The sequence below is a fragment of the Jaculus jaculus genome, chromosome 11 (assembly GCF_020740685.1).
Source record: "Jaculus jaculus isolate mJacJac1 chromosome 11, mJacJac1.mat.Y.cur, whole genome shotgun sequence".
Classification (NCBI taxonomy): domain Eukaryota; kingdom Metazoa; phylum Chordata; class Mammalia; order Rodentia; family Dipodidae; genus Jaculus; species Jaculus jaculus.
Genome location: NC_059112.1, coordinates 336,957 through 364,728, shown reverse-complemented (window position 1 = coordinate 364,728; position 27,772 = coordinate 336,957). Strand labels below are relative to the sequence as shown.

The 27,772-nt window shown below is 43.3% G+C and overlaps 1 protein-coding gene across 6 annotated transcripts in view; it reads left to right on the top strand.

The window, feature by feature from the left end:
- The window catches only part of Shroom3 (shroom family member 3), a 371,082-nt gene extending 359,249 nt beyond the window's left edge, over positions 1-11,833 (top strand). For all 6 annotated transcript variants that reach the window (XM_004664888.2, XM_045161716.1, XM_045161717.1 and 3 more), the window contains 2 exons: positions 5,316-5,588; positions 10,850-11,833. In XM_004664888.2, coding sequence (XP_004664945.2) covers positions 5,316-5,588; positions 10,850-11,218 — 642 coding nt within the window. In that variant the 3' untranslated portion in view covers positions 11,219-11,833. The remainder of the gene's footprint in view (positions 1-5,315; positions 5,589-10,849) is intronic.
- Positions 11,834-27,772: the final 15,939 nt, after the last annotated feature.

Here is a 27,772-nt window from a genome sequence, read left to right as displayed (position 1 = left end):
CTCACTATGTAGTCTCATGGCAATCCTCTGCCTCCTGAGTGCTAGGATTAAAGGTATGCACCACCACACCCGGCTTCTTTTAATTTTTTTTTTGGGGGGGGATGTTTCTATTTTCCAGAGTGCTTGCACAAGCTTTATTTCATCTTTGAGCTTCAGAATATCCCAATGAGGTATTTTAATATGGTGATTAAAAGTCTGTACCTTGCCAGGCATGGTGGCACACACCTTTAATCCAAGCACTTGGGAGGCAGAGGTAGGAGGATTGCCATGAGTTCGAGGCCACCCTGAGATGACATAGTGAATTCCAGGTCAACCTGAGATAGAGTGAGACCCTACCTCGAAAAACCAAAAAAAAAAAAAAAAAAGTCTGTACCTTGAGGCTGGAGAGGTTTCATAGTAGTTAGGGCTCTTGACTGCAAAGCCTAAGGACTCAGGTTAAATTGCCCAGTACCCACATAAGCCAGATGCACAAGGTGGCTCATGCTTCTGGAGTTTGTAGTGGCTAGAGGCCCTGGCATGCCCATTGTTTCTCTCTCTCTCTCTCTTTCTGCCTCTCTTTCCCCTTCTCTCCCATAAATAAATAAATAAATAACCCTAACCCTAACCCTAAACCCTAACCCTAACCCTAACCCTAACCCTAACCCTAACCCTAGGGTTTCTTTGCAGGTAGGCTGACTTGGATCTCACTTTATGGTCACATGCTGATCTTGAACTCATGTCAATCCTCCTACCTCTGCCACCACACCTGGATATTCCTCTTTTTTAGTTTCTAATAGGGCATAGGAGTTTTCTTTCTTTTTATTTTTTAACCGCTACTAAAACCTACCTGGGTATATTTGTATGTAACTGCACTTTATATTGAAAAACTAGGTAGCAGTCATCTATGTAACATATACAGCATAGTGGTAAAATATTTTAATTGCTTATATAAGTCCTTCTGCTGGCCACTTTATGGCTGCTAAATATTTGCTATGAGTCTGTTGCAGTGGGAAACCCCGTTTTGAAATTTGAGCCACTCCCATATTTGCTATATCATATCCTGGCCATTTAATAATGTTCTAATTGTCAGTAACTGCTTTTGACAGGTGCCTCCGATTGTTCAGACATAAAATTAAACATATATCTTTTGAGGTAGGGTTAGCCCAGGTTGACCTGGAATTTACTATGTAGTCTCAAAGTAGCCTTGAACTCATGGCAATCCTTCTATCTGTCTCCTGAGTGTTGGGATTAAAGGCATGCACGCACCTGGCAATATATTCATTTCCTTCCTTCCTTCCTTCCTTACTTCCTCCCTCCCTCCCTCCCTCCCTCCCTCCCTCTCTCTCTCTCTTTCTTTCTTTCTTTCTTCTTCCTCTCCTCTCCTCCTTCTTCTCCTCCTTCTTCTTTTTCTTTTTTTGGCCAAAACTACAAGTAAGGATAAAACAATTAAAACTTGATAAATGTCAGGCATGGTGGCAAACGCCTTTAATCCTAGCGCTCTGGAGGTAGAGGTAGGAGGATTGTTCTGAGTTTAAGGGCAGCCTGGGACTACAGAGTGAGTTCCAGGTCAGCCAGGAGTGAGATCCTGTGTCCAAAAAAAAAAAAAAAAAAAAATGGTTGAAAGGATGGCTTAGTGGCTAAGGTGCTTGCCTGCAAAACCAAAGGACTCAGGTTCAATTCCCCAGGACCCATCTAAGCCAGATGTACAAGGTGGTGGTACATGCATCTGGAGTTCATTTGCAGTGGCTGGAGGCCCTGGAGTGCCCATTCTTTCTCTCTCTCTCTGCCTCCTTGTCTGTCTGTCTGTCTGTCAGGCCCCAGCAGGATGTTTTGTGTACAGATGGTGAGGTGGGAGGAAGAGTATGTTAAACTATGTTTAGGAAAAGAACTTTTGTAAATAGCATCTCACACAGCCTGCATTAACATTTTATGCCAGATGAGGAATTAAGTGGATAAACATCAATGGTTTTACAAATACAGTAGCTTCTGAGACTGGTGTGTTAGTAAAGCACACATTTCTCTCTCTCCCTCTCTTCCTTTACCTCCCTCAGTAAATTCTAGTTGAAGTTATATTTTTTTAAGTTATTGCAAGATGTTGGACTTTTAAAAATATATATTTGTTCAAAAAAAGAAAAAGAGAAAAAAGCCGGGCGTGGTGGCACACTCCTTTAATCCCAGCACTCGGGAGGCAGAGGTAGGAGGATCACGTGAGTTCAAGGCCACCCTGAGACTACAGAGTTAATTCCAGGTCAGCCTGGACCAGAGTGAGACCTTACCTTATTTATTTAAGTGTGTGTGTGTGTGTGTGTGTGTGAGCTGGGTGTGGTGGCACATACCTTTAATCCCAATATTTGGGAAGCAGAGGTAGCTCCTGGTCTCATTTCTCTCCCTCTCTCCTTGCAAAAAAATAAATAAAGATATTTCTAAAAGAAATTCTAAAAACCATGAAACTGTTACCTCCCTTTCTACTTTTCTTCAAATAAACAAAAAGTATTTTCTAGAAATTTTACTTCTCAAAATCTTAGGTTAAAACAGATGCCCAAATTTGAACAGAAGACCTTTTCCTAAGAAAGAAGCACTTCAGATTTAGTATATATAATCCAGTTTTCTATGTGTATGCATGTTTTTCTTTTCTTTTTTTTTTTTTTTTTTGAGGTAAGGTCTCACTGTAGCCCAGGCTGACCTTCATGGGGATCCTCCTACCTGTGCCTCCTGACTGCTGGGATTAATGTTTTTCAAGACAAGATCTAACTGTATAACTCTGTCTGGCTTGTAGTTCCTTGTGTCTAGACTAACCTGGAACTTATAGATATCTTCCTTCCAAGTGCTAGTATCACAGGAGTTCACAACCAACCTGAGTATGTTCAAATTTTCTATAAGAAAATATTGTATTGTCTAACAATATTTACAATGACAAGCTCAACAGTTTACCCTACAAAGCTAACAACACCAGGACTGTCATGGTGTAGCTATCTGTCTCTCTCATTAATCTATCTGAAAACCAGCAAGCACTAAGGACATTTGATTTCTTTCTTGTTTGTTTTAAATATTTTATTTTTATTTATTTTATTATTTGAGAGGGAGAGCAAGGTAGAGAGAATGGGCATGCCAGGGCCTCTAGCCACTGCAAATGAATTCCAGATGCATGTGCCATCTTGTACACCTGGCTTATGTGGGTTCTGTGGAATCAAACCGAGATCCTTTAGCTCTAAAGGCAAACTCCTTAACCACTAAGCAATCTTTCCAACCTTGTTTATTTTCTTGAGGTAGGGTCTCACTGTAGCCCAGGCTGACCTGGAACTCACTCTGTAGCTTCATGTTTGCCTTGAACTCACAGCAGTCTTCCTACCTCAGCCTCCCAAGTACTGGGATTAGAGACACGTGTACCACCATGCCCACCTACTAATGACATTTGGTTTATCCTGACACTGCCCATGGGACTGTTGGGTAACCTAACACCATGCAGTGTTTGCTTTTCCTACTATTTTTCATGTCAGTGCCCCTGCTCTATTCTTCGTATGAACTCACCTTGCTGAGTGGCCCATGCCTTTAACCCCAGCACTGGGAGGCTGAGGTTAAAAGGATCACTATGAGTTCAAGGCCAGCCTGGGGCTACAGAGTCAGTTTCAAGTCAGCTTGGGCTAGAGTGAGCCCCTACTTCAAAAAACCAAAAAATTAAAAAAAAAAAAATCACACAGAGAAAGGGGTTGTGATTTTAAACCAGGTTTTCAGGTAGAGCTTCACAATTGGCCTAAAGATACGGTGTGTGTGTATGTTTTATATGCAGCATAGCTAGAACCTTTTTGCTTGTTTTGTAGGATCTAAATGCAGGGCCTTGTGCATACTGGGGAAGTTCTGTATCCTCTGCCCTAATCTGAGCTATATTCCTTGCCCTTAAGCTGCAGCCATTTTTAGTAGTAAACAGGTTTTTAACCAAAAATTATGTCCTTTTTTCCATTTGAGTAATTTCTCCTGAAACAGTTTAGGAGCAGACATTTAATATTAATGAAGACAGATATGAGACTACCAGTACATTTATTTCATTCCTTCAGTTAAATATTCTGGATATTGCCTAACATGACACCTGTCATCCAGCACTTGGGGAGTAGAATAGAGACAGAAGGTTAGGAGTTTAAGGCCAGCTTCAGCTACCTAGAGATTTTGAGGCCAGCCTGAAGTACATGAGACCCTATCTCAAAAAAAAGAGGGGGCCTGGAGAGATGGCTTAGCAATTAAGGTATTTGCCTGCAAAGCCAAAGAACCTCGGTTCAGTTCCCTAGGATCCATGTCAGCCCAATGCACAAGGGGGTGCATGCATCTGGAATTTGTTTGCTGGAAGCACTGGCATGCCCATTCTCTCTCTGCCTCTTTCTCTCTCTCTCAAATAAATAAGTTTTTTTAAAATATGTTATTTGTATACCTATTTCATAAACATAGAAATTTGTAATTGACCTGGTTATGGTGGCACATGCCTTTAATCCCAGCACTTGGGAGGCAGAGGTAGGAGGATCGCCATGAGTTCGAGGCCAGCCTGAGCTGCAGTGAAACCCTACCTCGAAAAAAAAAAAAAGAACTTTGTAATTGGGTTAATAGGGTTAAGTTAGATAGCTGTGGTAACTGGAGGCAGATTCAATAGAAACAATGAGGACTGACTTTCTGATCAAGTCCTGTTATCAATATTTAAAATGACTATATAAGGAAAGCTCCAAAAGGCTGTCCTGAGTTCAAGGTAGTCCATCCTGATTGCACAGGTGTCTTGAGAAGTCACTTTGCCTCACTAGGTCTCCATATCCTCACCTATTGTATGAGGATAAATAGTATCTATGACATTGATTTGTTGGAAAGACTAAATGAGGCAGTCAGTGGAGCAACAGTTGCACAAAGGGAGCTTCAGCTAATATTCAACTCAGCTCTCAGAATGCAGGTAAGTCCCTGCATTCCTCTGTCTCTTAGTTTCTCTATTTGTAATAGGAGCATTTACCCTCCCTACCCACCTGCCTGCGTTATTGTGTCAAATAGAACATATCATGAAAGGACTTTCAGTATGAGTACTGAACAAACCAGTTGGAAAGGCAGTTTTGTACACTGTGTGTGACAGTCAGGAAACATGACGGTGCAGTGTGTAGCTGGTTGTTGGCCTATGAACAAGTAGATTCAGAGAGAGAAGCAGTTGTGGACATTCAGGAAAAGGAAAGAAAATATGTTCTGATGTCAGTCCTTAATAGAGTAGGGAAGCTTCTAGTTGAGTCTTGAAGGCCAAATGAGACTGGAAGGTGTCAGTCTTTATGTTGATAGCTGCTAGCTCATCTTGTTGTATGCCTCTTCTATCCTTACAGGCTGAACTCATTGGAAGCCTCACCCACAAGCTCGAGACCCTCCAGGAAGCAAAGGGAAGTCTCCTCATGGACATCAAGCTAAATAATGCCTTGGGAGAAGAGGTGGAGGCTTTGATCAGTGAACTCTGCAAGCCAAACGAGTTTGAAAAATATAAGATGTTCATAGGCGACTTGGACAAAGTGGTCAACCTGCTGCTCTCCCTCTCTGGGCGCCTTGCCCGTGTTGAAAACGTCCTTAGTGGCCTCAGTGAAGATGCTAGTAATGAGGAAAGGGTATGTTGCCTAGCACCTCAGTTCACAGGTTTCCCTCTGAGCCCATTTTCATAGAGAAGAGCCATTAGACATAATACCTGCTCTTAAAATTACCGTCACTTTGGAGCAGGAGAGCATAGATGACCAAGATAGATTGAAAGCTGGATGTTTCATGCCAAGATGCAATGTTGACAGGGTTCAAGGATATTTGGGAAAGTAAATCCACAGATGTCTGAGTTTCTTGCCTCTCAAGCGTTTGCCTTTCTCAAGCAAGATAAAAGCATGATGATAGGTAAACATTTGAAAAAGAGAGAAGGGCCACAAAGCTACTGGGGATAAGTAGGGGAAAAGAACATGAGACCAAAGCTCCAGAGAACTGGGAGAATGCTCCAAGGTGTCTCTACTGTTCCCTCACCTGGAAGGTAGGGGGCAAGAATACCAGGGCTGGCCATACTGAATGAATGTCATCAAATACATTGTGGCAGACACTCTGGGTTTTACGCTTTAGATGCAGTCTCATGACTCCTTACAATACTATATCAGCATTAGTTTTCTGTCATGATTGTCTTAAAATGACCCAATAAATGCCAAATTCAGCATATGAGTTACCAGTGATGGGTGGTAGGATAGGGGAGGGATATCCATAGTCTAATTTAAGATTTTTTTTTAAATCTGAAATGCATATGAAAAAATGTTCATGTTAAGATTTGACACCACCAATGATGGGTACATAGATGATGCCTTAAAAAAAAAAAAATGAGGGCTGGAGGGATGCCTTAGCAGTTAAGGCGTTTGCCTCAAGCCAAAGAACCCAGGTTCGATTCCCCAGGACCCATGTTTAGCCAGATGCACAAGGGGTCACACACATCTGTAGTTCATTTGTAGTGGCTGGAGGCCCTGGCACACCCATACTCTCCCTCTTTCTCTGTCAAATAAGAATAAGAATAAAAATAAATGAGCCAGGCATGGTGGCACATGCCTTTAATCCCAGCACTTGGGAGGCAGAGGTAGGAGGATCGCTATGAGTTCAAGGCCAGCCTGAGACCACATAGTGAATCCCAGGTCAGACTGGGCTAGAGTAAGACCCTACCTCGAAAAAAAATAAATCCAAAAAAAGTAAAACAGTATATTCTTTTCAAGCACCCAAAGAATGAAATGGATAGACAGTGAAGGGTGAGTGATAAGGCTTTGTTTACACGGAAGTATAACAACTTGAACAAAAACTGGACTGCTGGTGGCAGAGGTTTGCCACACAAAAAGGCACAAGTGTTATAACTCTCGATCTTTGACAGGCATCAGATACCAGTCACAAGGCAGTGAAACAGGAATTCTGACTACCATTGCAATAGCAAATCCCATAGGATCAGGAGACAGAAGCTACCAAGACAGCAGGTCCCATTGGGTCTCTTTCCAAGGCAGAAGAGAATCCAGGCATCAAGAGTACAGGGGCTGAGGACTGGAGAGATGGCTCAGCAGCTAAGGTGTTTGCCTGCAAAGCATAATGACCCAAGTTTGATTCCCCAGTACCCACATAAAGCCAGATAGATGCACAGTGGCACATATATCTGGAATTCTTCTGCAGTGGCTGGAGGCCCTGGCTCATCCATTCTTTCTCTATGTCTCTCTTCTCTCCCTCCCCCTCCCCTGCTTGTCTCCCTCCCCCTCTCTCTCTGTTTGAAAATTAATACATAATTTTTTTAAGTGCAGGAGCTTAAAAAAAAAGTACAGGGGCTGAATAGAAGTAGTTCCCAGCTAAGAGCAGCTCCAGGGACACTCAAGACCATGACCCTGAGCTAAAGAAGTTCTGAAGGCTCTCAGAGGCAGGAGCAGATGCAGGAGGACCAGTGCAAGCAGCTACAGGGTTCTCAGCTCCAGCAGCCCTTGGCTTCTTTGACCTATATACTCTTGTATGATTTTTCTTAAGATGAGTCAAAAGTTGTGGTTTTTTAATTCAGTGCCTCTGGGTTTTAGGATTTTTTTTTTCTAATTAGGAAAATATAGCCTATTAAGATGGACATAATTGTCAAGTTCACCCTTTAACTTTTTCCTTTCTCCCAGGCATTATTACGTAAGATCTGACAACCTAGTTTGGGGGAACTTAGGGCAAAAATGCATGAGCCTTTAATAATCCTAAATAAACCACTTTGTATTGAAGGAGCCTAAGTGACTATATTTCATTACTGAATTCCATTTTAATTTTTTTTATTTTTAAAATACTTATTTATTTTTTGGAGAAAGAGAGAGGGGAGAGGAGTAGGCAGATAGAGAGAAAAGGTGCACCAGGGCCGCCAGCCACTGCAGACGTGTACAGCGCCTTATACATCTGGCTTATGTGGATAATGGGGAATCGAACCTGGGTTCTTAGGCTTCACAGACAAGTGCCTTAACTGCTAAGCCATCTCTTCAGCTTTACATTTTAATTTTTTGTCACTCAAATAGGCCTGAAAAGTCTGAAAGCTAAATATTAAATTTTTAAAAATTTAAATTACATTTACAATGTGTGAGCATATTGGACCAAAAAAAAAAAATTATTCTTAGAAAGTATATTAGGTCCGAGAATATTGGCTACCTTACCATTGGATTTGTATATAAGAAACTCTTAGAATATGAAATCAACATTGTTGGACAGAATTTTATTCTTGTGGTCTTTTAAAATATTTCATTATATTTCAGTATATTTCAGTACTTGAGAGGCAGAGGTAGGAGGATCACCATGCGCTCAAGGCCAGCCTGAGATTACATAGTGAATTCCAGCAAAACCCTACCTTGAAAATCCAAAAAAAAAAAAAAATATATATATATATATATATATATGTATGTATATATACACACACACACACACACACACATATTTGAGTGCAAGAGATTAGGGGTATTCCAAGGCCTCTTACCAATGCAGATGAACTCCATACATATGTACAACTTTGTGTGCCTGGTTTTACAATGGTACTGGGGCAGTGAACTAGGCCAGCAGGCTTTGCAAGCAAGTGCCATCTCCCCAGTCCCAGAATTTTATTTATTCATTTATTTTTACTTTTAAAAATATTTATTTATTTACTTGGTTTTTCATGGTAGGGTCTTGCTCTAGCCCAGGCTGACCTGAAATTCACTCTGTAGTCTCCGGGTGGCCTTGAACTCTCGGCAATCCTCCTATCTCTGCCTCCTGGGAGCTGGGATTAAAGATGTGCGCCATCTTGTTCAGCTTATTTATTTTTCTGGGTTTTTGAGGTATGGTCTCACTGTAGCCCAGGCTGGCCTAGAATTCACTATGTAGTCTCAGAGTGGCCTCGAAATCATGGCAATCCTCCTACCTCTGCCTCCCAGATGCTGGGATTAAAGACATATGCTACCTACCCACCTTAGAACTTTATTTATTTATTTTTGAGGCAAGCCCAATAGATTGGCCTTTTTGTTTTAAATAGGTTTTCATTTATTTGAAAGAAACAGAGAGAGAATGGGCATACCACGGCCTCCAGCCACTATAATCAAACTCCAGACACGTGTGCCACCTTGTTCAAGTGTGCAACCTTGCACACTTGCTCCATCTTGTGCATCTGCATACATGGGATCTGAAGAGTAGAACATGGATTCTTAGTCTTCACATGCAAGTGCCTTAACTGATAAGCCATTTCTCCAGCCCTTTTTAAAAAAATTATTGAATTATTTATTTGAGGTGGGCAGAGAGAGAAAAGGGGGCAGATAGAGAAAGAATGGGCACACCAGGGCCTCAGCCACTGCAAATAAACTTCAGATACTTGTGCCACCACCTTGTGCATCTGGCTTACATGGGTCCTGGGGAATCAAACCAGGATTCTTTGGCTTTGCAGGTAAGCACTTTAACTGCTCAGCCATTTCTCTAGCCCTAGAATTTGATTTTTGATTCGAAGTCTTAAAAAGAAACCTGGGTTGGGTGTGGTGTTGCACACCTTTAATCCTAACACTTGGGAGGCAGAGGTAGGAAGATAGCCATGAATTTGAGACCACCTTGAGACTGCATAATGGAAGGAAGGAAGAAAAGGAGGGAGGGGAGAGGAGTGGAAAAGGGAAGGGGAGGGGAGGGGAGGAGAAGGGGAGGGGAGGGGAGGGGAGGGGAGGGGAGGGGAGGGGAGGGGAGGGGAGGGAAGGGAAGGGAAGGGAAGGGAAGGGAAGGGAAGGGAAGGGAAGGGAAGGGAAGGGAAGGGAAGGGAAGGGAAGGGAAGGGAAGGGAGAGAGGAGGAAAGAAGAAAGAGAAACCTGAAAGAATGGAAGTTGACTTTTGTTAGATGGGAAATATATTCTTATTGTTATGGGTTAGAGAAAGGTTTTCAAACTTTAAAAAAGTTGTAAAAGAGGCCTGGAGAGATGGCTTAATAGTTGACACTTGCCTACAAAGCCAAAGGACCCAGGTTCAAATCCCAGGACCCTCATAAACCAGATGCACAAGGTGGCACATGCATCTAGAGTTCATTTGCTGCAGCTGGAGGCCCTGGCGCACCCATTCTCTCTGTCTCTGTCTCTGTCTCTCTCTCTCTCTCTCTCAAATAAATAAATAAATAAAATTGTAAAAGAATCACCAAGAAGTTTTCCTTTGGTTTTTCAAGGTAGGGTCTTGCTCTAGCCCAGGCTGACCTGGAATTCACTATGTAGTCTCAGGGTGGCCTCAAACTCATGGCAATCCTCCTACTTCTGCTTCCGGAGTGCCGGGATTAAAAGCATGTGTTACCACACCTGGCTAAGAAGTTTTCTTAAATACAGTTTCAGCCTGGCATTGTGATGCACACCTTTAGTCCCAGTGGAGGCTTAGTTAGGAGGATCATCATAAGTTTAAGGGCAATCTGGGGCTAACAAAATGAATTCCAAGTTATACTGGACTAGAGTGAGATTGCCTCAGGGGTGGGGAGGACCCACAGGTTTCAGGGTCCTTTCTGCAGAATGTTTGATTCAGGAGATAGAAAAGAGGCTGAAAATTGCCTTTCTAACAAGTTCCAAAGGGGTGCTCACTTACTGCTGCTGGTCCAAGCAGGCCCACTGTGACATTCACTGTAATACCAAAGGGAACTTAAGAATTGTCTGTAAGTGTAGACTCCAAAAGACAGGTTGTTACCCCAGCCATTTTTTCCATCTCCACCTGAAAACCCCATATAATGTATAACATAAGGATAAGATGTTTTTTAAAATATCCTTACCACTGTTGAAATTAGACTTAAATCACTGCAATCCTGTGAAAATGAGTGGTGTGCAGGAGCCTGGCTCCTGGCTGCCTTCTCTGTGCCATTGCTGATCTGCCTGTTTTGCCCTGGCAGAGCTCTCTGAATGAGAAGAGGAAGATCTTGGCCGGGCAGCACGAGGACGCTCGGGAGCTCAAGGAGAACCTCGATCGCAGGGAGCGCGTTGTGCTGGACATCTTGGCCAATTACTTCTCAGCCGAGCAGCTCCAGGACTATCAGCATTTTGTGAAAATGAAGTCAACACTCCTCATAGAGCAGCGGAAGCTGGATGACAAGATAAAGCTGGGCCAGGAGCAGGTCAAGTGTCTGCTGGAGTCACTTCCCTCAGACTTCACACCCAAGGCCGGGGTCCTCACCCTGCCCCCAGCACTCACCAGCCACACTACTCCTGCTGCAGGGTGTTTGGTCGGTGGCATTTGCCCAACATTAACCTCTCCACTATAACCTCTTCTAAAAGGCCCAACCAAAAGATCACCACTTCTCTCAACACTATTTAATCTGAAAAATGTTTCACTATGAACTACTGTTTAAACTGTGGGTTATTGGGATTTTCCTGGGTAAAAAGAACATTCTATCCAGGAAGAAGCCAATTTTTCCTTTCCTGCCTTTCATGATTGATCTTCCGAGAGCTTGAATGCTGCTGGAAAATTTCCCCTTATTACTTTGTAGTAGAAAGAAAGTTAATGAAACTGCAAACTGATTGAAGGGTATTTGATTGTTTAGATTTTAACAAGCTGAGGCAACATGTGTGTGTCACCCTTAGGAATGTATCCACAGTGGACTTCCTTGCTGGTGGGCAGTGAACCCTAATGACAGGGTACAAGTACCATGAATGAAGGGTCTGCAACACAAAGCCTTAAAAAGACACACATTAAGAAAATTGTAAAGCCTTGAACATTCTTATTTATAATTTTAAAAATGAAAAAGATCATTGTTTGTGTGCTAACCACTTATTGATTCTATTTTGTGGTGGATGTAGATAATTGTGTTTGAGCTTTGTATTTTGTGAAAACCTTAATGAAAAATTCCAAAGATAGTCACATTGAGTATGGAGACCTACTCTCTTCTGTATTGTCTTTTTTTTGTAAATAGCCATGACCATTCTATACTTGTGCTAAACTTGTGACAAAATTCCAGTTCCCAGTGCTACCAACCCTCACCCACATTTCTCCCTTATCAAACTGGAACACATACTCCTTTCCCAGGGGACAGAAGCAGAAGCCTGAAATCCATGCCAGTGGGTAACTGTCTTGCTGATCATGAGCAGGTGACAGCCAGCCTGCAAATGTCCATAGACGTTCTTTTTTTAAATATTTTTGAAAATTTTATTTATTTGCAAGCAGAGAGAGAGAGAGAGAGAGAAGAGAGGCAGACAGGGAATGGGCACACCATGGCCTCTAGGCTCTGCAAACAAACTCCAGACACATGTGCCCCTTGTGCATCTGCCTTACATGGGTCCTGGAAAATGGAACCTGGGTTCTTTGGCTTTGCAGGCAAACAGGTAAGCCGTTTCTCCAGCTCTCCATTGACATTCTTAATAAAACCTCTCAGAGATGGTTCAGTGGTTAGGTAGGGCACTTGCCCTTAAAGCCTAACGAACAGAGCATGATTCCCTAGTACCCATGTAAAGCCAGATGCACAAAGTGGTGCATGCATCTGGTGTTCATTTGCAGTGGCTAGAGGCCCTGGTGCACGCATATTCCACCCCCTCCCCCCAATGTGGTAGCACACACCTTTAATCCTACTCCTAAGCACTGAATAGGCTGAGGAAGGAGGATTACTGTGAGTTTGAGACTAGTATGAGACTACATAGTGAATTCCAGATCAGCCTGAGCTAGAGTAAAACCCTACCTCAAAAAATAAACAAAACAAAATAAACCCCACCACCCACCCACCCCCCAAAAATACTGCCTCAGAGGAAGTCTGGTGCACTCAGGTCCCAACACTGTCATAGTTACTCTTCATGCTTTGACTAGGGAGCACTCTGCACATTCAGTCTGTCCTGATGTCTTTTCTAATTCATACATATAAAAACAAATGACTTCCACAGTAGAGTGACAAGCGATGCTATTTGATATGCTTAGCCTATGACCTTTAAATTTGTGTCTCTTCTTTTGTTACACTAAATAATAATTGTTCCCTTGTTATAATGAAATGACTGTGATACTGTGGATGTGGTATTTATTGGAATAGGACAATCTGTTTTGAAATAACTAAATTTTCAGGGTCTTGCTTTAGCCCAGGCTAACCTGGAATTAGTCTCTCAGGGTGGCCTCAAACACTCAGTAATCCTGCTACCTCTACCTCCCAAGTGCTTGGATTTAAAGGTGTATACCACCACACCTGGCTCAAACTTTCCTTTAAAAATTTTTTTTTCTTTATTTATTTGAGAGACAGAAAAAAATTGCCACACAAGGTCCTCTAGCTACTGTTAACGAACTCCAGACATATAGACCACCTTGTCTGGCTTACATTGGCCCTGGGGAATTGAACCTGGGTCCTTTGGCTTTGCAGGCAAGTGTCTTAACTGCTAAGCCATCTTTCCAGCCCCAAAGTTTTATTTTTTTGTTTTTTTTTCTGGTTTTTTGAGGTAGGGTCTCACTCTAGCTCAGGCTGACCTGGAATTCACTATGTAGTCTCAGGGAGGCCTCAAACTCATGGCAATCCACCTACCTCTGCCTCCCAGGTGCACCACCACCTGGCGTTTGTTTCTGTTTTTATTTTCATTTTTTTAAGTTCCCATAGTTTCATCAATCCTAATGATATTCAAACATCTCAATAGTCCAAGGTCTTAACTGAGCCATAATACCAAAAAATTCTTCCAAAAAACCCATAATGGTACAGAATAAACATTCACACTGAAAAAGATAGCATTAAGCATAGCAAAGAAATATTCAACCAATACAAGATTTAAAACAACCGGGGCAAACATCAAACACTGTAGCTCATGTCCAACAATTCTAGTTAGTGACAAATCTCCAAGTCTGATAATTCTTTTATTTTTATTTTTATTTATTTATTTGAGAGCGACAGACAGAGAAAGAGAAAATGGGCGTGCCAGGGCCTCTAGCCACTGCAAATGAACTCCAGAAGCATGCGCTACCTTGTACATCTGGTTAACGTGGGTCCTGGGGAATCGACCCTCGAACCGGGGTCCTTAGGCTTCACAGGCAAGCATTTAACCACTCTCCAGCCCCGATAGTTCTTTTTATTTTATTTACTTGTTTATGTGCAAGCAGAAAGAAAGATAGGAGACAGACAGAGAGAATGGGTACGCCAGAGCCTCTAGCACTGCAAACAAACTCCAGATGCTTGTGCCCATTGTGCATTTGGCTTACGCTGTCCATTTTTGAGCCTGGAGCTTACTAAATACATGCTAGACAAGCTGTCTCTGCTTCCCCAGTGCTGGAATTACAAGCATGTGCCATCATGCTTGGCATCTTTAATAGGAATTCTGGGAATCAAACTCAGGTCCTCAGTGCTTTCAAGGCTTTACCAACTGGGCTATTTCCCCAGCCCTCAAAATTTACTTTTAAATGCTCTAGCTAAAAAGAGAAGCTTTTTTTTTTTCACCTCTTCTCACTGTTTTAAATAATATATATTTATTTACTGTAGAAGCCACATTTCTTCTGTGTCCCCTACTGAGACCATGAGAACAATAATCATAAACATGTTGGTCAGAGGTTCAGAACACACATGACGTCATTGAGAATGTTTATACACAGTGATTTCAAAGACGTACTTCCTATTCCAAACCAGATTGGATAGTCTTGCAAATGGCCAATAAGGAACCAACTGAAACCTAGGCAGTTCCAAGAAAGGACCATAGCCTGTGGCAAAGTCAGGAGGTCTCCATATCCTGGGCCACTTGAGATGTCCTCAGCCTGTCACTACATGTTGGCTGACTCAGCCTTTCCGCTGCTGTTTTTTTGTGGTAGCTGCTAAACCCAAAAGAATGCAGGGAGGAGCCAAAGGGTCTTTTTCTAGACACTGTCGAAACCAAACACATTTTCCTTTGTTCCAGGGAAACATCTCAGGTTTCATTTTGCACAGCTGATTCCCAAATTGAGAAATTAACTAATTTGGGTCAATCCTTATGAATCAGTAGCTGCCTTTGAGGTAAGGAAGGAGGTCTGGGGCCTCCCTATTTCCCTATTACTTTGTTAATATCTAAACTGAAATCAATTAGGAGTTTAAAGAGGAAGTATAGGCAGTTGGGAAAATGGCTCAGTAGTTAAAAGTGCTGGCTTACAGAGCCTGCTGGCCAATTCCCCAGCACCTATGTAAAGTGTAAATGTAAAGTGGCCCATCCATCCCAACACACCTATGACAATGAGAAGGGGGATCAGGAGAATCTGAAGCTCACTGGCCAACTAGTCTGACAGTTTGCAGTTTGGCAGCTCATTTGCAGCACAATAGACCCTATCTGAATTTATTGCTATCTTAACTCTGAGATGGAGCATCAGATAAATTATTTACCTCAGGGCTGGGGAGATGGCTTAGAGGTTCAAGCAATTGCCTACAAAGCCAAAGGACCTCAGTTCAATTCTCCAGGACCCATGTAAGCCAGATGCACAAGGTGGCACATGTGTCTGGAGTTCGTTTGCAGTGGCTGTAGGCCCTGGCGTGCCCATTCCCCCTCTCTCTGTCTCTCTCTCATATATGTGTGTGTGTGTATATATATATATATATTTTTTTTAATTATTAACCTCAAAAACAATCAAGTTGGTCAGATATGGTGGTGCATGCCTTTAATCCCAGCACTCAGGAGGCAGAGTTAGGAGGACTGCTGTGAGTTCAAGGCCACGCTGAGACTACATAGTGAATTTTAGGTCAGCCTGAACTAGAGCAAGACCCGCGGGGCGGTGGGGGGGGGGTGCGGATCAAGTTGTTACACACTCTGTAATTTGGAGTACTTCCCTGACAAAAATGATCACCACTGACCTTTTCAGTAGGAAACTTATATTTCTGTTGCTTCTTCATAGTTTCATAGCACATATGAGTTAAAGTCTAGATAATGAAACAAGGGTGTGTTAATTTCCTTTGAAAAGTGGAAGAAGAGAGCACCCAATTTCAAAACTCTAAAATCAGGCATTAGAAAGATGGCTCAGTAGCTAAAAGCACTTGCTTGTTAAGTCTGATAACCTGGGTTCAATTCCCCAGTGCCCATATAAGCCACATACACAGTGACACATATAACTTGAGTTTGTTTACAGTGACAAGAGGCCCAGGTGCACCCATGCTGCCTCTCTTTTCTAGCTCTCTCTCTGTCTGTCTGCTTGCAAATAAATAAAATAATCTTTTTTTAAAACCCTAACATCAGCTGGGCATGGTGGCACATGCCTTTAAGCCCAGCACTCAGGAGGCAGAGGTAAGAGGATCACCATGAGTTCGAGGCCACCCTGAAACTACATAGTGAATCCAGGTCAGCCTGGGCTAGAGTGAAACCCTACTTCAAAAAAACAAAAACTAAAAAAAAAATTTAAAAAAAAACCCTAAAATTAAAAAAAAAAAAGTGAGGAAGCCACACATGGTGGCACATGCCCTTAATCTAGCACTCAAGAGGCAGAGGTAGGAGGATCATTGTGAGTTCAAGGCCACCCTGAGAATACATAATGAATTATAGGTCAGCCTGGGCTACAGCTAGACCCTATCATGGAAGAACAACAATACAACAACAAAATGATAATAAGGAGGAAGGGCTGGAGAGATGGCTCTTATAAGGTTAAGGTGCTTGCCTGCAAAGCCTAACAACCCAGGTTTGATTCTCCAGTACCCATGTAAAGCCTGATGCACAAAGTGGCACATACATCTGGAGTCCATTTGCAGCAGCTAGAGATGCCCATTTTCTCTGTTTGGCTTTATTCTATCTCTCTCTGCATGCAAATAAGTAAATATTTTTTAAAATATTAAAGTTAATCACAGCATTTGGGAGGCAGAGGTAGGAGGACCGCCATGAGTTCAAGGCCACCCTGTGACTACATAGTGAATTCTAGGTCAGCCTGAGCTAGAGTGAGACCCTACCTCAGAAAAAAAAAAAAAAAAAATGAGGGTTGTAGAGGTGGCTTAGTGGTTAAGATGCTGCCTGTGAAGCCTGAAGACCCAGGTTCGATTCAATTCCCCAGGACCCACGTAAGCCAGATGCACAAGGTAGTACATGCATCTGGAGTTCATTTGCAGTGGTTGAAAGCCCTGGCATGCCCATTCTCTGTTTCTCTGTCTGCCTCTTTCCCTCTCTCAAATAATAAAGTAAATTAAATAAATTAGTTTTTTTTTTTTAAATATAGGCAGGGAGTAAACTAAAAAAGAGATATGAAGAGAAGAGAAAGGAAGGGTACTTAATAGGATGTATATATGTAAATAGAAGAATAGATTAATGGGGGTGAAAAGGCCCAAAGTGAGGTCAGGGGAAGAGATTGAGTAAAGGAAAGGAGGGCCAATTAAAATATAAGAGGATATAAGTAAATCATATAGAATCCTACTTTTTTGGACAATGGAACACTCAGGAGCCATAGATTGTTGCTAGAAAAATTTCAGGGCCAAGGATGGGATATCTTCCAGTGAGTTGTTGGCCAGGGAGGTCTCTGATGCCCCTAAAACATTATAAGCCATTGCCGAGGCCCTTGGTTTCCCACCAGGAATAGATGGTAAGACCCTATTGCTTTAGAGTCCACATACTTGGGCTGCAAGGCCACTGAGAAATAAATCCTGCTGGAATTGAGCTGATAACCTCCTCCGTGTAGGCCAGCTGACAGAAAGCTGGACGAAGCCATTCTGCATGCAGTTCAATGGGAGAAAGAGAAATCACCAGTGAAGATACTCCAAGGTGGACACTGCAAGCCTTATATTTGGCCAGTTAGGCCAAATGAGCCAACAAGTGCAATAGTGGCACGTCTGTCATGGTGGAAACCAACTGCCCTCTAATTGGACTAGAGGCCTGCTCCATGGGAGGGAATACATCCCTGATACTGAAAACTTAAAACAGGTAGTCATGAGCCCTATGGGTGTAACATCTGCTGCTGTCTGGCTAAATGTATATACTAAGCTTATCAAACTGCCAAGTAAGCACTTCTTAATGTTCATACCCTTATATTAATGCTACTCTCACTTTTGGTAGAGAATCTTCTCTTTTCAGATGACAGTGACCTTGGGATGACTCAGAAGGTATCATAGTGCTGGAAAGAAGTGACTGGAGTCCTGGTAACATCTCAATCACACCTTCCAAGACTCAGAGTCTAATGCAGAAGAGGTGGTAGAAAGAATGTAAGAGCCAAAGGAAGGATAGGACTCCTTACAATGTGCTCCCCCCAGACACAAAAATGGCCTACATATCCATGACCTTACAGTGCCTGACACTACCTACACAAGACCATCATAAGAGGAGGGAAAGATCATGACATCAAAATAAAAGAGAGACTGAGACTGATTGAGATGGGGAGGGGATATGATAGAGAATGGAGTTTCAAAGGGGAAAGTGCATGGAGGGAGGGTATTACCATGGGATATTTTTTATAATCATGGAAGTTGTTAATAAAAATTTGAAAAAAATAGGCAGGAAAAAGGATGGAAAGGAAGAAAGTAGCTTACTAAGTTCTACTTCATTTTATAAATTTTATAAATTTCTTTATATGTGTAAAGACAACTATTTAACTAAAGCATCAGTGCTGCCATTGATTTTTACCATGGGTTGAAAGAGGAAATTTACAGTATTAAATTCTGATAAACAAGTGACCATAGCATATAAGGAAATTCTATGTGGTACCCTAAAAGATAGACTTGAAAAGGGGTCCCTCCACAAGGTTGTGGTTCAGACCTCAAAGATCTGAACTTGGCCTGCGTAGCAAGGAAGACCTGGTTTGCACTCCCCTAGCAAGCAGGAAGCAACCCTCCAAAGTACAAGCAAGTGCAGTCCATCAATAGCCTTGCAATGCATGGGCAAAAGGGGCTTGAAGAAAGGGTGGTCATTTACTGAGAGCAGAAAAGGTGGGTCACTTAGTGGGGTGACAGAGTTAGTAGTAGCATGAAGCCCTGGAACACCAATGCCATCAGAATTGTTCAGGGCTCAAGGGAAGGCTCAGGCTGAGGCTGTATAATGACTGGGAACCCTACATTCTGGGCATGTGGGGAATTAAACGTGGGTCCTTTGGCTTAGTAGACAAATGCTTTAACTGCTAAGCCATCCCTCCAGACCCTCCTCAGTCTTTTTTAAATTCAATTCTTTTTTTTTTTTTTTTCCAGGTAGGGTCTAACTCTAGTCTGCACCACCATGCCCAGCTTAAATTCAATTCTTTAATTAAAAGTAGACATGGGGGCTGGAGAGATGGCTTAGCAGTTAAGCGCTTGCCTGTGAAGGCTAAGGACTCGGGTTTGAGGCTTGATTCCCCAGGACCCACGTTAGCCAGATGCACAAGGGGGTGCATGCATCTGGAGTTCATTTGCAGTGGCTGGAAGCCCTGTCATGCCCATTCTCTCTGTATCTATCTGCCTCTTTCTCTCTCTCTCTCTCTCTCTCTCTCTGTCACTCTCAAATAAATAAACAAAAATGAACCAAAAAATATTTTTTAAAAAAGTAGACATTGGAGGGCTGGAGAGATAGCTTGGTGGTTAAGCACTTGTCTGTGAAGTCCAAGGACTCTGGTTCGAGGCTCGATTCCCTAGGACCCATGTTAGCCAGATGCACAAGGGGGCGGGGCACACGCGCCTGGAGTTTGTTTGCAGTGGCTGGAGGCCCTGGCACACACCCATTCTCTCTCTCTCTCTCTTTCTCTCTCTCTCTCTCTCTCTCTCTCTCTCTCTCTCCCTCTTTCTCTGTTTGTCTGTCACTCTCAAGTAAATAAATAAATAAATAAATAAATAAATAAATAAATAAATAAATAAAGTAGACATGGGAGAGCTGGGTTTGGTGGCTATGCCTTTAATCCCAGCACTTGGGAGGCAGAGGTAGGAGGATCGCTGTGAGTTTGAGGCCACCCTGAGACTACAGAGTGAATTCTAGGTCAGCCTGGGCCAGAGTGAGACCCTACCTCGAAAACACAAAAGACAAACAAAAGTAGACAAAAAAACAGAGCATGGTGGAGCATGGTTTTAATTCCAGCACTCAGGAGGTAGAGATAGAACAATTGCCATGAGTTTTAGGACACCCTGATATTATTACATCATGAATTCTAGGTCAGTCTGAGCCAGAGTAAAACCCTACTTTGAAAAACCTGAAAAAAAAAAAAAGTAGACATGGACCTACTTTTTAGGGTTCAAGGACTTTCCTGAATGCCTAATACCCCATTACAGATTGCTTGTTATTGTTCAGTTTTTTGGGTTCTTTGTATATTCTAGGTATTACTTCTCTGTCAGATATATAGTTAGCAAATACTTTCTCCTATTTTATTTTATTTAATATTTTCTTTTTATTTATTTATTTGACAGAGAAAGGGGGAGAGAGAGAGAATGGGTGTGCCAGGGCCTCCAGCCACTGCACTTGTGCTCCCTTGTGCATCTGGCTAATGTGTATCCTGGGAATCAAACCTGGTCATTTGGCTTCGCAAGCAAATGCCTTAACCGCTAAGCCATCCCCCAGCCTATTTTCTCCTATTTTATAGGCTGTCTCTTCACTAGATGAATTGTGTCTTTAAAGGTAGTTAAGAGGGACCAGGTAGGGAAACAATTAAATTACCACCTAGAATAGAGGTCAGTAGAGGTCTCTATTTTTTTTTTTAATTTTAATTTTTATTTTTTTATTTGAGAGCAACAGACACAGAGAGAAAGACAGATAGAGGGAGAGAGAGAGAATGGGCGCGCCGGGGCTTCCAGCCTCTGCAAACGACCCTTGTGCACCTGGCTAACGTGGGACCTGGGGAACTGAGCCTCGAACCAGGGTCCTTAGGCTTCACAGGCAAGCGCTTAACCCCTAAGCCATCTCTCCAGCCCTAGAGGTCTCTATTTGTAAGAAGCACCTTCACAGGGTAAGTTTCTTTGTGTATAGTTTCCTTCATGAGTTGCTGTGCATGTAATTTCCAGTTGCACAATCTTGGCAAGAAGTCCCATGATAATCAGGGTCAGGCAAATAAGGGCACTTTGAGTCCTGGGTCTGGTTACTGTGGACTAAGCTATAGCTCTGTGGTGTCAGATTACAGCATTCCAAAGCTAGGAGTTTGGAATTCCTGAGCCAAGTTCTGTTCTTTTGGTCTTTATTTATTTATTTATTTATTTATTTTTTAATTTGATTGAGAGAGACAGGCAGATAGAAAGAGAATGGATGTGCCAGGACCTCCAGCCACTGCAAATGAACTTCAGATACATGTGCCACCTTGTGCATCTGGCTTACATGGGTCCTGGGGAATCAAGCCTAACTTTGGCTTTTCAGGCAAACACCTTAACTGCTAAGCCATCTCTTCAGCCCTCCTTTGGTTCTTTATTAATGGCCTTCCCTCAACTTGATATAGCCATTTGATTTTTAAGTAGGGCACCAAAACCAATTAAACATAGGAACTTTTTTTTTTTAATACTTAAGGCTGCAATGACTGATATCCATATGAAGAAAAAGTGAACCTGACCCTTCTTATCACCATCCACCAAAGTAATTTTAAATGAATTGTAGACATTGTTAAAGAAAGTAAGAAATGAAAAGACTCAGCTCAACAGCAGAGACAGACTTTCCTGGGGAAAGCCTGAAAGGGGCTCTGGCCAAGCAGGCCAGAAGCAACTTCCCTTACAGACTAGGAGATACTTATGGGCAGTGGGGTCATTGGAATTCCTTGGTTGTGAGGGATTCCACCTTGCTTTGGGGCTTGGGCCATTCCAGAGAAGTGATAATTAGAATGGGTGGCCTTCATTATTCCAGGGAAGTGATAATTGGGAGAAGTGATTGGGTCACTCTTGGGAGATAGAGTTACAATAAAATGGCAGTCCAAAACTGAGACAATTCTGGTTCTAATAGACCTAAGTATAGAAGCTATAATTACATGGCTTTTTAGTGGAAAACAGACTATACTTGTGACTTCGGAAAGAGGAAAAGTTTTATGAAACTGGTCACAGAAAAAAAATAAACATTAAGATTCATGAAAATTTAAAACTTTCAGGGCTGGAGAGATGGCTTAACCATTAAGGCGCTTGACTGCAAAGCCAAAGAATCCAAGTCCAATTCCCCAGTACCCACTGTTAGCCAGATGCACAAGGGAGTGCATGCATCTGGAGTTGGTTTGCAGTGGCTGAGGCCCTGGCATGCCCATTCTTTAACTCAGCACCCACATAAATGCTGAGCTTGGGCTGGAGAGATGGCTTAGTGGTTAAGGCATTTGCCTGTGAAGCCAAAGGACCCAGGTTCAATTCCCCAAGACCCACTTAAGCCAGATGCACAAGGGGGCACATGTGTCTGGAGTTCATTTGCAGTGGCTAGAGGCCCTGGCATGCCCATCCTCTCTCTGTCTCTCTTCTCTTGATCTCTCTCTGCTTGCAAATAAATAAATAAAAATTTAAAGATGTATTTTAAAAATGCTGGGCTTGATGGTGCAGGTCTGTAATCCCAGTGAGGGAAACAAGAGAATCCTGGAGAGTCATTGCCTAACTAGTTTAGATGAATTGGGGAGGCCCAGGTTTAGTGAGAGACCATGTCTCAAAACTATAAGGTAGGAGAGGTAGTGAGGAAAACACCTGAAATAAACTTCTGGCCTCCATATGCACACACATGCTTACATGTACCTGCTCATACACACATGTGCTTACATGTATATTTACACACATTTTTTAAAAAGTCAGAAAGGATTGCAGCAAAAGGATGCAACCTCTCAGCTTCCCACTCAGCCACATCCCAACCTAGGACCCCAAAATATTAACCCAGACTTAGAACCCAGGTGTTTGTGATTTATCTTTCCTAATGATTAAAAGTTCTTTAAGATTAAAAAATAATTTTTTGTTTCTTTTTGAGGTAGAGTTTCATTCTAGCCTGGGCTGACATGGAATTTACTCTGTAGTCCCAGGCTGGTCTTGAACCCATGGTGATCCACCTACCTTTGCCTTCTGAGTACTGGGGTCAAAGGCATGTAGAACTAGGCCCACAATCCTTCCCTTTTTACAAATTTATGCTCTAGGATTGTTTTTTAAGATTCATTATTATTTATTTATTACAAACAGAGAGAGAATGGGTGCCCAGGGTCTCTAACCACTGCAAATGAACTCCAGATGCATGCACACCTTGTATATCTGGTTTATGTGGGATCTGGAGAATCAAACCTGGATCCTTAGGCTTTTCAGGCAAGCACCTTAACTGCTAAGCCATCTCTCCAGCCCTTGCTCTAGGATTTTTATTTATGTAGTTATTTATTTACAAGGACAGGGAGGGGGTACACAAAATGGGCACACCATGGCCTCTTACCACTGCAAACAAACTCCAGACATATGTGCCACTTTGTGCATCTGGATTTACATGGGTACTGGGGAATTGAACCCAGGCCATCAGACTTTGCAAGGAAGCACCTTAACTGCTAAGCCTTCTCTCCAACCCTATACTCTAGGACTTAATACCTTAGGGTAGGTTACTTCACTGCTTGAAGACATCTGCCATTATTGTTATTAGCCCTTTGTACCTTACCATGAATGAGCAATTTTTTGTGGAGGGAGGCAGGGGAGGTTTCCGGGTAGGGTCACATTCTAGCCCAGGCTGCCCTGGAATTCACTCTGTAGTCTAAGGCTGCCCTCAAACTCATGGCCATCCTCCGAACTCTACCTTCTGAGTGCTAGGATTTAAGGTGTGGGCCACCATACCTACCTTAAAAGTATTTTTATTTACTGAAAAGAAAGAGGAGCCATGCATGGTGGCCCACACCTTTAATCCCAGCACTTGGGAGGCAGGTATAGAAGGATCGCTATGAGATCAAGGCCACCCTGAGAAAAAATACAGTGAATTCCAGGTCAGCCTGAGTTAGAGTGAGACCCTACCTCAAAAATCTAAATTAAAAAAAAAAAAAAAAAAAACAGAGAGAGAGAGAGAGAGAGAGTGCACTAGGGCCTTCTGCCACTGCTAATGAACTCCGGACACATGCACCACTGTGCTCTGGCTCTATGTGGGTACTGGGGAGGCAAACTCAGGCCAGCAGGTTTTGCAAGCAAGTGCTATGACCACTGAGTCATCTCCCCAGTCCCACTTTTTTTAAAAATTTTGTTTGTTTTTCAAAGTAGGATCTCCCTGTAGCCCAGGCTGACCTGGAATTCACTCAATAATCTCAGGGTGGCCTTGAACCTATGGCAATTCTCCTACCTTTGTCTCCCAAGTGCTGGGATTAAAGGCATGTGCCAACATGTGTAGGTCCCAGTCCCACTTTTCAGCTTCTTTTTTTCAAATATTTTATTCATTTATTTAAGAGAGAGGGAAAGAAAGAGGCAGAGAGAAAGAGAGAATGGGCACACCAGGGCCTCCAGCCATTGCAAACAAACTCCAGATGCATGCGTCCCCTTGTGCATCTGGTTTATGTAGGCCCTGGGAAATTGAACCCAGATCTCTAGGCTTCACAGGCAAATGTCTTAACCACTAAACCATTTCCCCAATCTTTTTTTGTTTTTAAAAAAACTTTTTGTTTTGTTTTGTTTTTCAAGGTAGGGTCTCACTCTAGCCCAGGCTGACATGGAATTCACTATGTAGTGTCAGGCTAGCCTCAAACTCACAGTGATCCTCCTGCTTTTCTGCCCAGCTATAACTTAAATATATATATGTTTATTTATTTATGTGCTGAGATAAAGGAAGAGAATGACAGCAGCCTGAATGATGCAACTTTAAATGTTTAATTGTCTAGCCCCCTACTCCCTTGACCTAACAATGCTCTTGGCCACAGTTTTCCTGCTGATCTTATCTTACAGACAACCTGGTTCTGAAAGGCCCAAGAATTCAGAAGCCCAGAAATACTATCACACTCCAAAGGGAGCTTAAGCGGGCCCCTGCATACCTCAAACTCCAGGCTTTACTCTCTGTTGGAAGCAAGTAAAGAATCCCTCTTCTCATTATATCAGAGCCCGCTCCTAATATAAAACTAGGTAAAAAGGGCATGAGATAGCCCTCAAGGATGGGAAATGAGTAATGACGTGAACCACTTATTTGGTTTCTGTAAATAGCCTGCACCATAAGCCTTAATAGCCCACACTGTAAGCCTTAGTAGCTCGCACCATAAGCTGTAGCAGCCTGCCTCAGACCACCAAGGTCATAGGAGACTGATACCACACTCTGCTACCCCCACCTAATGACCTGCGCAAATGCTGACCTCCAAGGTCATAGGAGACTGGTACCACACTCTGCTACTCCCACCCAAGGACCTGCGCAAATGCTGACCACCAAGGTCATAAGAGAATGAATGGTCCACGAGGGGCTTGAACAAATTAATTGGCCTAGAAACTATGGAGTGGCACAAACTGACTGGCTCGCACCCGCGGGCTCCTGATATTAAAAAAATGATTGGTCTAATGCACAGGCTTTGTTAGAAACCCTATAAAAACTGTCCCGTTCCTGCATTCGGGGCTCTGCAGTCCTCTACCCCCGTGCAGTGTATGACTGTGGGCCCCAGCGCGCTTGGAATAAAATCCTCTTGCAGTTTGCATCAAGACCGCTTCTTGTGAGTGATCTGGGGTGTCGCCATATCCGGGCAGAGCGTGGGGTCCCCATCTTGGGGTTCCTTCAGTTCTTCTTCTATGGCAATCCACTCTCTGATTGATTACCTCCTCAGCTTGGGTCCCTGTCCCCCCTGATTAATTAGTTTCTCTTCTGAATTCCTCAGTCCTTTGTCTCCTGTATTCCCCCTGCCAAAAACAAAACAAACAAAAAACTATCCAGACTCACATTGGCTGTTCTCTCTCTCTCCTACCATGAGACAGTCCCAAGCAGCTCAGGTCCCAATAGAGAGATGGTTTAGTGGTTAAGGCGCTTATCTGCAAAGACTTAGGACCCATGTTTGATCTCTCCAGATCCCACCTTAGCCAGAGGCACAAAGGTGAGGCACATGCAAGGTTGCACATGCCCACTGAAGGACCCAGAAACTGAATGACGCCATGACAGGCTTCAGTAGGCCTGGTTAGGCCTAAGTTACAAGTTTCAGTTTAAACAAAGGAACAAATGGGCAGCTACCCTGCCCAGGTCACCTGAGACTTGCCAAAGACTTGTCCCTCCTACCTCCCTGCCCTGGCCAATTAAGAGATTTATCCCTCCTACCTGTCTTGGCCAATCGAAATACACACAAATGTTATTACTGCTTGTTTAGCCAATCACAACAGAGGTTGCTTAGTTACTTAGCTCCCGCCTGCCAACCTTGCCACCAATGTCCTAAGAAATCAACCAATCACTTACCCATTTCCTGCTTCTTCGTTCAAATCCCTTTAAAAAACCTGCCCCCTGCTGCTCCGGGCTCTTGTAAGGATCCACTGCCTTGGTGAAGTCAAGAGACCAAGCTTAAGCCGGAAATAAACCTCCTTGCCCTTGTATACTTATATGGTTCTCCTTGGTGGTCACTTGGGGGGGGGGGGTGCCGAGAACTGGGCAGAACACCCAGTAGGTGGCACAGGCTTCTGGCATTCAATTTCAGTGGCTGAGGGCTGGGTGTGCCAATTGTCTTTCTCTTCCTCCCCCTGTCTCTCTGTCTCTGTCTCTCTTGTTCTCTCTACAAATAAAAAATAAAGAAAGAAGTTCTTTTCCTGCCTCAGAGTGGTCTTGCATGGTCTGGTCATCCACAAACCTTACACCTGGTACAGTGACTTGGATAGGAGGCTCCCAGTTTCCCTCTCGGTTGGCCAGACCTCCTTCCCCCTGACCAACTGCCTAGTTGCCACTGACCCTCTGCAGGCCTCAGACCATCTGCCTGGTGCCAGCTCTCTCACTTACCACAGCTTCACACCTTCTCCTTCCCTTGTCCTTCCCTCCTCAAGTAAATGTCCATCAAGAGTTGGCCTGAGCCGGGCGTGGTGGCACACACTTTTAATCCCAGCACTTGGGAGGCAGAGGTAGGAGGATCACTGTGAGTTCAAGGCCACCCTGAGACTACAGAGTGAATTCCAGGTCAGCCTGAGATAGAGTGAGACCCTACCTCCAAAAAAAAAAGAAGAGTTGGTCTGCTCTAGGCCCCCTTGCTCTCTCCCTTGTCTAAGTCATAGAGGTATGCCAGGCCACCCCCACCCTGCCCCACACGCTTCTGTACGTCCCAGGTCTGGAGAAAGATGATCCCTCACATCTTGAGACTCTCTCTGCGTGCCAGGGAGCCTTAAGAGGCCCTTTCTGCCTGGTGTTCCGGTTTGGGGACATATTCCTCCTTCCCAATCCTCCACCTCCTCCACTCCACTGAGCTTCCTCTGCTGCTACTGGAGAGGAGCCAACACTCTCCACTTTTCTCCTCCTCTCTGCCAAACTTCCTCAGCTGCTCTGAGAGGAGCTGACACTGCCCTCCTTCCTCCCCTCCCCTCTGGGCTTCCTCAGCGCTGCGACTGCTGTGGGCATGGGTGGCACTGAGCCACTGTGATCTTCTCATGCCCGCCTTGGTCTCCAGAGCCGCTCTGATCAGTGTGGCCCTGGCCGGCCTCCCAGTGCTGCTGCCACTGCCATTGCTGAGGTCAAAAAAGAAAATAAAACAACAACAAAAACCCTGCTTTCCTTCTCTCCCTCCTCTTTCTGAGATCTTGTCCAACCTCACCATTTAATTTCTTATTGCAACATGGCTTGGCCTCAATATAAATTGGTCAGTGGGTCCATATGGCCTGAAAACGATTCTTTTGACTTCCAAATTCTTACTGATTTAGACAACTTCTGCCACCACACAGGCAAGTGGTCCTCCATAGTCTGATAACTGTGTGCTTTCTCAATTTTTGAGGAGCACCATTCACAAGTCTTGAGCCAAAATGTGTTATAATGCTAGAATCTGTTATTTACAAATAATGTAATTTAAACATAGACTACCAGATATCTGCTCAAAGCTCCATTTAATAGTCATGGGTAACCAGAATAATATGACATAAAATTGGTTTATGTTAATCAAAATAAAC